The following is a 10,228-nucleotide window of genomic DNA, read 5'->3' as shown; positions in this document are numbered from 1 at the left end:
GCCCCTCCATTTTATTTAACCAGTCACATAAACAATGTTTTATTTCTTGTTTGTCTACCTTGTGGCATATCCCTGGGATAGTGAGATGCAGGGATATGGTTCAAGCGAATCGTTCATAATGGTGATTCATTCACCAATGAATTGCTCCATCGTTTGGAATGAGAAGTAGAAGCAGGTGAGGGTGTGCGTTTCAGGATACAGATTAGATCAAATTTAACAGGGAGGGAGGACAATACATTTCCATGCACACAAACATATGCTCTTTGCCGGCAATGCCTGTGCGGTCACTTATTCATCGATATAGAAAAAATAATGTAAAATTATAGTTTTGGTAATTTAAAAGAATATTTGTGTACAGGCCACCGGAAAAACTCCTGATTGTAGATATATGTATATGTTTACATATATATGGCTCAGGATAGCCAGTCCTCCACTGCACCTTGGTCCCACATTCATTTCAAAGGAGTGCTATGCTGTGCTAAAATGGCTGCACTATCGACGCATTCCTTCCGATAGACGACATCTAATGTAAATATCTATGTGGACGAGGGTAATTCCTGTGGGATGTTAATTTTTCTGAGCATATTATACAGTTTCTTTTACTTGCCTAAATCATAATGTGGACTCTATGGCACCTAAAATATATATAAATAAAAACTAGTTTAGCCACAAATGCTTAACATTCAGGTTGAGTTTGTTTGAGAATATTCCTTTAATCTGGCAAAAGCCTTTTGGTCAGTGTGTTTGTCTCTACGTATTTGATCATACAGTATATGGCAGTAGAGCTCTTCATGTGACGTCCAGCTGTAATCTGGAGGATGGCTGAGGATTTCGTTTCACGTCAGTAATAGTTGTGTTAATGGGTTCTGACAGCATCCTGAGGGCCTCAGAGGTGGGCCTACAGTTCGTCCCAGCAGGAATCAGGCTTTCGCTGACAGACAGGACTTTATATTGAAAATTATGACACATACTTCTTTCTTTTGAGTACGTGGTTATGGTCCCGCTGGTTGCTCCGCACAGTTGTTGTGTGGATTTATTTTGGATTTTCTTTTTGGTCTCTTAGGGCAGGTTTGACAGTTGTGTGTGTGTGTGTGTGGGTGTGTGGTTTATGAACAAATACCATACTTGCTGTGTGTGTTGAGAATGAATATCACATATAAGAGCACTTACCACCGTTGTTTTTTCTTTGTCGGCAGTAAAGCCCAATAAAATATACACTAGGGGCTCTGTCGTGATGGTGGATGAGATGATGAATTCAAGCCCTCCACACTACCGCTTCCCTGAAGCTGGTCTTAGGGTCATGATCACCAATCACTTTGGACCCAAGACACGTCTGCGCATGGCAAGCCGACTTATCATCAATGAGGTAAGAAAATACGCATGCAGAGCCAACATCTGTGGGAAAATAAACGTCTCTGTTATGAGAATTTTATCAAAGAAAGCAAACACTTTTAATGTTTCAGAATATGAATTTCATATGATAATCAGCAATGTGATGAAGCAGGCATTTCAGTTTATCCTATGTAATGCAGTTTACATTGTATTAGTTTAATGTCTCACAAATGGAGAGAAATACTTTTTTATTTTGTATTTCCTGCACACGGTTGATTTCAAATGACATAAAACCATTCATTTCTTTAAATAAAACCATTTCTGCGTGATGTTTATATTAATTACTGTAGTAGTAGTAAACTTTATTGTCCTTGACAGGAAATGTGTTATGGGCATCACCATATTGCTGCAGACATTCCATAAAAACAAGCAATAAAAACAATACAAAATACAGCAGCTACAAAATGTATAATGCTAATTAAGTTGGATTCTTGTTAAATAAACACACTGAAACGGGTACAAACGATTTCTTTTAACGGTTCAACCTAGACTTTGGGGCTCTATATCTTCTACTCAGAGGGAAGCAGTTTATAATGTGGAAACAAAAAATGAGTTGGATCGTTCACAATCCTTTCCACCTGATTAAGGACACAATTCTCATATAAAACTTGAGGATTAAATTATTTATCATGCCCAAATATTTTCCATCCTGTCTTTAAGAGGTGCATCAACTTAGATTTACGCTGAACAGATATATCTAACAATGCTTTCAAGAACTGCTTTATAAAACAACATCATGAGCTTCTTGTTTACTCCAAAAAGGCATAAACAGAATGTATAAGTGCAATATATATTAAAATATATATATAGGCTATTTGCACTCTTTCAACATAAAGGTTTATCATTGCACAACAAGAATTGTGATTTAACTTTTCAACTATGAAAACAAGTTTTACAAAGATATATTTTGCCACTGAATATTCAAAACTTAAGGTCGTGAACTAGCAGTGTTATGCTGCTTTGAAAGATCACTATCACTGTAAACAACAGGCTAATAAAAGTATAACAAACCAGCAATCTTCTTGCTGTGAGGTGGTCAAACTACCCACTGTGCCACCGTGACACCCAATTATTTTTATCATTATTATTATTAATATTATTATTATAATTAAATAAAAATTAACAGGAGGAGATGTTTAAATCCTTCGTTCTCCGTGACACTAGGCTGAATATCTTTGCAGATAAACAATGCAGTAACATCCGTTATTGGCATAGAGCGCACAAAACTGTTGCGCATGGAAAAAACTTTCAATGCTTTTCTCACCACTTTTGGAGCTGGTAGCTACAGTTGAAGCAGAGCAGGAACCCGGGGATGCAGGAACACTGGAAGATGCTTTCACAACAACACCGTGGCGCCGCTTCAAGTGAGATATCAGATTAGTCGTACTGCCCGCTTATTTACAGATGCGCGGCACATTTTGCAAATTGCATCTGTCCAAAAAGGCATAGCCTCCATAAAAAATACAACCTCTGGTGTAAACGAGAACAAACCCTCTATGTGTGTTTTCCATCTAAAGCACTGTCAACGTAAATGCCCAAGTACTTTATAGGTTTCTGACTGAGTGATAGGATGGTCGTGTACAACCACTTGACGATGGTCACTTATACACTTTGTGCCAAATACTGTCTCCTCTGTTTTCTTAATTTTTATTTTTAGCTTATTTGTATCACACCACTCAACGAACTGGCTATTTTTTGACTGGTAGAACTGTATGGTTTATAGTGAGTAGTTCAATGTAGTTCAAGCCAAGATTGTTTGTATAGCGCTTTTCAAGCAGCTTTACAAAAGGTGCATGTTATTACATTACAATTAATTTAAGAAGAGGGGTGTGTGTGGGTTGGACAGTACAGCTGTTTATTTAAAAAAAAAAAACCAAAAAAAAAAACCGCAGGACTCACAAAATTTCTAAATTCCTGGTAGCCCTCGGGCAGGCACTCTTCAGTTTTTAATAGCCTGAAAATAAATGTTAGTAGCCCAGATAAAAAATACATTTCATAAAAACAAAAACAAAAAAAAAAACATACATTCTCTAATTAAAAAAGATTTGATATAGACTATTTTTCATTCATTTAAAAAAAAAACAAATTGAATTATTTTGCTTTTTAAAGTTTTGTTTAGTTATTTTTTTAAATAAGCAAAAAAAAAATGATAAGTGAACATAGTTTCAGGTCATTTTTTGCAGCTATAAAACATTCCAATGTTAAAGAGTAGTTTTATATGAATGGAGGGTGAGAAATAATGACACAATTTAAATAATTATCCACTTTGTGAGAGAATGTAACTGCATTGAAATATATTGTTTCTCCCACTGGCCCGCCAGGAAATGTGTAGATAGATTTTGTGAGCCTTGAAAGGTGTCATCTATTCTATTCCTATTTTTTAACAGTGTTTTATACCTAAATCTATTTTCTTTTCTTAAACCATTAAAACTGAGGCTTTGATTTGGGGTGAGAGAAGCTAAAATACTTGTTAAAATGTATATTTATTTATATTTATTCATCATTTTAATGTCTGCTCCCAATTTATTCTGTTTACCTCCTATCTGCTTTGAATCAGTTTCTTCTCCCACCAATCCCAATAATTTTATGTCTCGTTTTCCCAGTCTCACATTTAAATTTCCCCAAAAAGAAAGTTTATGGTAAAATATAATATAGGTTGATGCATAATTCGTTTATAAAACATGATTTTAATATATTTTACAGTTAACATAGTTCTCTAACCAAAATTTGGCTATGAATTAACACTGTTAGCTTAGTTCTACTCCCAAAATAAACCCAAAATTTAACTACTGTGTGTAGAACATCCACACATGTCACACACTGACAGATCTGACAAATGCTCTCTCTGTAGATGCACTCGTGGCTGGGATACAAATAACATCTTGTCAGTTTCCTCAAGGTAGGGAACTTAAAACTATGTGAAGCTGACCGTTGCAGAAGCATTGATGCGTGGATCAACCTCTGATAAACTGTTTTTAGAGTATTTTTTTTCAGGACTTTCCGGTTATTTATTCCATCATACTTTCACCAGAGATACCCACAACTGCTGCTTTTCATTCGGAATTAAATGTGCTTCAAAAAATATGATTGGTTACTGCGGGAGAGCATCAGGAATGCAGAACTTTTCAGCTGGTTGTGTTCTGGTCCTTGTACCACTGCTTGCAAAGCCAATGAGCAACGTTTACACATTGGATCAAAATGAGTTAAAACCTTAAGCCTAAAATGGGCTTTATGACATCTGTTCTGTGTTGTTACTAGGGCTGCACAATACTGAAAAAATATGTGATGTGGTTGAGTGTTGCGATTTGGTAATATTTGTGTATTACATCTTAAAAAAAAAATGCTATTTTTATTAGCTATGATATTAAAATAAATCTGTAAAATATATAATATTTTATATTAATTGTAAAAAAAAAACTGTCAAGCAAACAAATGGGATTCTGTCATACACCCAGCGCATTAAGGCGAAAGACGTGTTTTCCAGGATTTGCTGCTATTTTTTAGACAAGCGCAACTCAAATTTTCACGTTTTGCACCACAATATTTGAATAGCACATCCATTTGCACTACTTTGTTGACTCGTGGGTGTACTGATCTAAAAAGGAGGTGTTTAAGGCGCATTGTTGGCACGTTGGGGAACTATAATAGACCACGCTATTGATCATCTAAAAGCTGGTCTAAAGTCCTAAGGTTATGCGCCTATGCAGGCCAAAACGCTTAATACACACAGGATGTTAAGCAATACACAAATATCTTTACATACGAAAACAATTAAAGGATTAAAATATTACAAAAATTATTATTTTTTTACATAATTATAAAAACCACTATCTCCATGCCGTCATATCAGGGGATTTTTTTCAGTTTATTCATGACAATTTATTTATTATTTTTATTATTAGCAGTATTTGTTTTTTTATGCATATTTATATTTTAATAAAACAAGTATAGATTTGTCCAGCTGTTGGGTTTTGAAGATGTATGCGTCACCATATGGGGTGTAGGAATAGGATGTGTGTTTGGATATAACTTTTTTGAGCACACTTCCTTATTATTGTTGATTTATTCAATTGATGGAAATTAGAACTGAAAATAGAAATAGTTTGGAAACAAATCTTTGCACTTAACAAAAACTAAAAATATGTCGGCCAATGGACGTCCTCAGTTGAATGAGTTTCCACCGTTTTCTCACTCCACCAAAGTAAAGGAGTAAAGTAAAGAGAAAGTAAAGAGGTCGAATGGAGGAGGCTCGTTCTTTATCCTCATGCAGATGGTTTGTTTAACTTGGTGATGGTTTGTAAACTGTTTTCTTGTAAACTAAGCATTTAGTTTTTTCACTTACAAAGTCCACCATGTAAATAGCAAATGCTCCATGACGTGACACAACTAACTCTTAAAGGGAAAAGGAGGTCAGACTCTTGATTATTTTACTGCATGCCATGCTGAAAACACACCCAAAACTCATTAAGAGAATAAGCACAACCTTTCTAGACCATGTGCTGGGGCGCAAAGTGTATTTTTCTGTCCTTAAAATAGCAAAAGTGGATTCGTCCTTAATGCGTTTACTTCATGCGCTTTAGACTTTTCGCCTAGACTGTTGAAATAGAGTCCTTAGTCTATAAAACACTACAAATGAGCGAAAACCTCATCAGATATTCTGAATCTGAATGACTGTTGTCTTTATAAGTATTTATTTTTCAGCTCTGGGTTCACCTTTGGGCCTCTCCGTCCAATATTAGAACACTGACTACTGGGGAGGTGGAGATGAAGATGCTAAGCCACCATCTGATTGGACAAATTTAGATAAACAACCAATGCATAAAATAAATGTCATTTATCACATATCTGCAATTCGTATATACCATATACTATTAACACAATAACAATAGTTTAGTGATGTACTGTGTGGTCCTACTTGTTAAAGTCTCCAGCTGGGTTTAATTTGGATCCGTTTCAGATGATAATGATTACTATTAATTAGTGTTACCACGATGCTGAATTTTGGTACTGAAATTTTTTAAAAAGTCCATTTCGTGCTAACATTTAAACACTGTAGAGCACTTCTCAAACACAGCTTCAAACACATTTTAAAGCCAACAAAATAAGTCCATTCATTAGCAGATCACCTGAATGTCAGCTTACAGACAGACCAGCTAATCTTTGCTGCTTTAAAATGCTCCATTGTGTATAACTGTTTGCTCTTCGTGATCAGCAATGAAAAGATGACTTTCTCGGCCAATCACAGTCATTTCTGTTGAGCATGTGAACATAATAGCAAATCAGCTGTTTAAGAACACGCTCAACAGTGCTTAAATGCTAGCAGGAAATGGACTTTTTTTTTTTTTGGTACCGAAATTCAGTATCGCCTCCTACTGGCAAGTGCAAAAACTTTAAAGTAAAGCTGCGTCCCAAATGGCACACTATACACTATGCACTCATGCACTATGTACTTATGCACTTACACACTCAACAGGATAGTACATGTATGTAGTGTTGTCCCAAATGGCACACTAATGTTTTTATACTAAACGGAAATTCAAACCGTTTCCCTGATGACGTTTGACGGTTGCCAAATCAGTGAAATAAACGACCGAATTATCAAATAATACCTATCGTGAGTATTGCCGCATTCACCATCGGGAGGCGATATAATCACTCTCGTAGGAGAATTTTGCTTTCTCCATCCAAAATAAATAAAGTTATCCAACATGTGCGTCCGATAGCTCCGCCCCTTCCGCTGTGTAAGCAAACCTGCGGTCGTTGAGTGCGTGAAGTGTCCATCATTACACACTTCATTTTAGCGGCTGAATGAGTGCATCATCCGGGTAATTAAAGTGCACTTATTATTTTAAGAGTTTTCAGTGTGAACACACTACTTACACTATTTATACTACAAAATGGCGTAGAATAGTGCATAAGTATGCGATTTGGGACGCAGCTTAAGTGTTTTAATGTTTGCATAAATAATGTTTGCAAAATATTGTTACTGTAATTAACAAAAATTTACGTTGTATCACCCCAGTACATCCCAGTCCAGAAAATGAAATAAATGGTCAAAATGTCCTGTTTAATTTTAATAGATAAAAACTTAATTGATAATATAAATTTAGTTTCACAGCAAAAACATAAATGATAGCAGAACATTCTGTTTTTATATAATGAGAAGTTCATGAACTTCAGTATTTATAGAACAAGATCCAAAATCCGCTCAACTCCTGATGGATAAAATAAAGCCCAATTTGACTTGTTCCTCAACATCATCTTTTACTTGAAAAAATGTCACAATTCAGACATAAAATGGTTTGCCAGTGCTGAATTGAGCTGCTGTGAGTCAGAGATGTGTTCAGCTTCACATGCGTGCTCATCCATTCACAATTCTGAATAGTCTGCGCTATCCGTTTTATAATAGAGCGTATTTAACACTGGGGAACCAGGGATTGGATTATAAACCAGAGTTCAGAAGAGCTTATGGGCCAGTCTTTGTTGGTTAACTCAGCACTGTGGAGTCCTCGCGTCAGGTAGCCCAGTTCTGGGTGTGAGGCTGATTAAACTGTTTCTATAAATATCCACATGCTGGCGCTCAAAGAATTGCGTTAGAAATTCAAACCCCTGCTACAAAGATTGCTGAGGAATTTGATAGAGACATGTCAGCTAATTAAGGATGAAAAGAGGCTGGGAATGTGGTTAAAACTGATCATGGTTAACTTTATGGACACATTTTAAAGGATATTTCACCCAAAAGTAAAGAAAAACACTTCATGATTTAATCTTGTTGTTTCTTACCAAAAAAAAAAAAAAAAAAAAAAAGCTTTAGGTTTTATTTCTAATCCAAATATCTAAAACTTTTACATCAAGCAGCAGTTTCTAGAGAAGTAAAATATGTTATTTTGTTTTGAGAAATAGTAAGTCAAATTTAATCAAGTTTTTATTTAAAACAAGCAAAACAATGTTGCGTTTGCTTTGAATTTAGATTAGTTTGATTACCCCATTGGCAGATTATTTAGTTTAAGGAAAAACTCACTCAATTGTGACACTTTTTTAAATTTTTAATAATAAGAAAGTATATTTTTGCTTGTCCAGTAAATGCTTCTTGGTTTTAGGAATTGTTAAATATTTGCACTAGAAACTAGACAAAAACTTAAGCAGTGCGTTTCATAAAAATAGCATTTGTTCTCTTTCCAGAATGTCTCTTTCTATTCTAATCGATTGTAATATCTCTCTTTCCATTTTTTTAGTTATAAAGCATGTCCTATTTTTTTTTTATTATTATTATTTTTGTTTATTTTAATGTCATGTTTCTTAATCGCTGTAACATCTGAGTAGATTTAAACAGCATAAAAGCTGTATGGATACAGGCTCCATGTCCTGATATAAACATCACTATTGGTTTGATATTTACATTGTCATACTCAGCCATATGAAATAATACTCACTTTTTTTGTGCTGCATTTTTAAATGGATTCGAATCAAACTGACATGTTTTGAGGGGTAGTTCACCCAGAAATTAAGAGATTAAAAAGCTGTGTTATTGGTTTCAGTGGCTGGTATCTGTGACTTACATACTTTGGAATGTTGTGACTGACCAATCAGAATTAAGGCAGCAATACAGTGTTGTTTATTTGTTGCAACTACAACTGTTTCATAGGAAAATAACACTAGAAACTAGACAAAAACTTAAGCAGTGCGTTTCATAAAAATAGCATTTGTTCTCTTTCCAGAATGTCTCTTTCTATTCTAATCGATTGTAATATCTCTCTTTCCATTTTTTTAGTTATAAAGCATGTCCTATTTTTTTTTATTATTATTATTTTTGTTTATTTTAATGTCATGTTTCTTAATCGCTGTAACATCTGAGTAGATTTAAACAGCATAAAAGCTGTATGTATACAGGCTCCATGTCCTGATATAAACATCACTATTGGTTTGATATTTACATTGTCATACTCAGCCATATGAAATAATACTCACTTTTTTTGTGCTGCATTTTTAAATGGATTCGAATCAAACTGACATGTTTTGAGGGGTAGTTCACCCAGAAATTAAGAGATAAAATTGTCATAACTATGGATGATCTGATCAGGATTTTTGTGGCCAATACTGAGTACCAACTCCTTGTCATGGTAACCGGCTGACACAAATGTATATCAGCTTAATCAAGAATGTCTCTAGATTCATCCAAATAAAACAAATCTTTGAAGAGATCTATAGTTTTTTGTATACTTCGTCAAAATTTCAAGTGGCAACTATTGTTTCCAGTGGGCAAATACCTTGTAAGTAAGTAAACATACATCATGGGGAGTTAAGGAATAATGTATGAATAAGTTAATAAATCTTTGTTATTGGTCTTGATTGGTCTTGAACTATTTAACTGATATCTTTACTTTAAAGTAGCCTACACTGTTTGATATACAGAAAAGCCCTTGGAGTTCTCCCACTGGTCCCGCTCCTGCAAAGAGTTAAAATAACACTGAAGCAGAGTTAAAGTGCTGAGTGAGAGAATAATAAACTCAATAAAAGCACAAAACTACAACCAAATTCAGTCACAACCTTAGGAACCTGCTGTCCACATTAACATGGATTTTATCTAAATGTTTTTTTTCTACAAAAACACAGTATCAGGTTACTGAAACACAAATTTTTGAAATTTTTTTCAAAAGTGCCAGGGTCTGTGTTTTTTAGAAAGCGCTTTTGTTAGAAAATAAAATAATTTTTTTTTTAAAAACCTGCGTACATGTGGACATGATCTTATGAACACAAATGAAAACGCAATTAATCTCTCAAAATCTCGGCTCATCAGGATCATTAAACAACTTCACAAACAGAATCAGCAGCTTTA

The 10,228-nt window shown here is 34.7% G+C and overlaps 1 protein-coding gene across 10 annotated transcripts in view; it reads left to right on the top strand.

The window, feature by feature from the left end:
- The window catches only part of slc24a4a (solute carrier family 24 member 4a), a 104,732-nt gene that overhangs the window by 81,612 nt on the left and 12,892 nt on the right, over positions 1 to 10,228 (top strand). For 8 of the 10 annotated variants that reach the window (NM_001017770.2, XM_073927227.1, XM_068214405.2 and 5 more), the window contains one exon: positions 1,197 to 1,366. In NM_001017770.2, coding sequence (NP_001017770.2) covers positions 1,197 to 1,366 — 170 coding nt within the window. Of the gene's footprint in view, positions 203 to 1,196; positions 1,367 to 10,228 lie in introns of those variants that run through there. The other 2 variants (XM_073927229.1, XM_073927228.1) reach the window with 1 other exon arrangement.

The sequence above is a fragment of the Danio rerio genome, chromosome 17, assembly GCF_049306965.1.
Source record: "Danio rerio strain Tuebingen ecotype United States chromosome 17, GRCz12tu, whole genome shotgun sequence".
In the NCBI taxonomy this organism is placed as follows: domain Eukaryota; kingdom Metazoa; phylum Chordata; class Actinopteri; order Cypriniformes; family Danionidae; genus Danio; species Danio rerio.
This window is presented reverse-complemented; position numbering and strand designations above follow the sequence as displayed.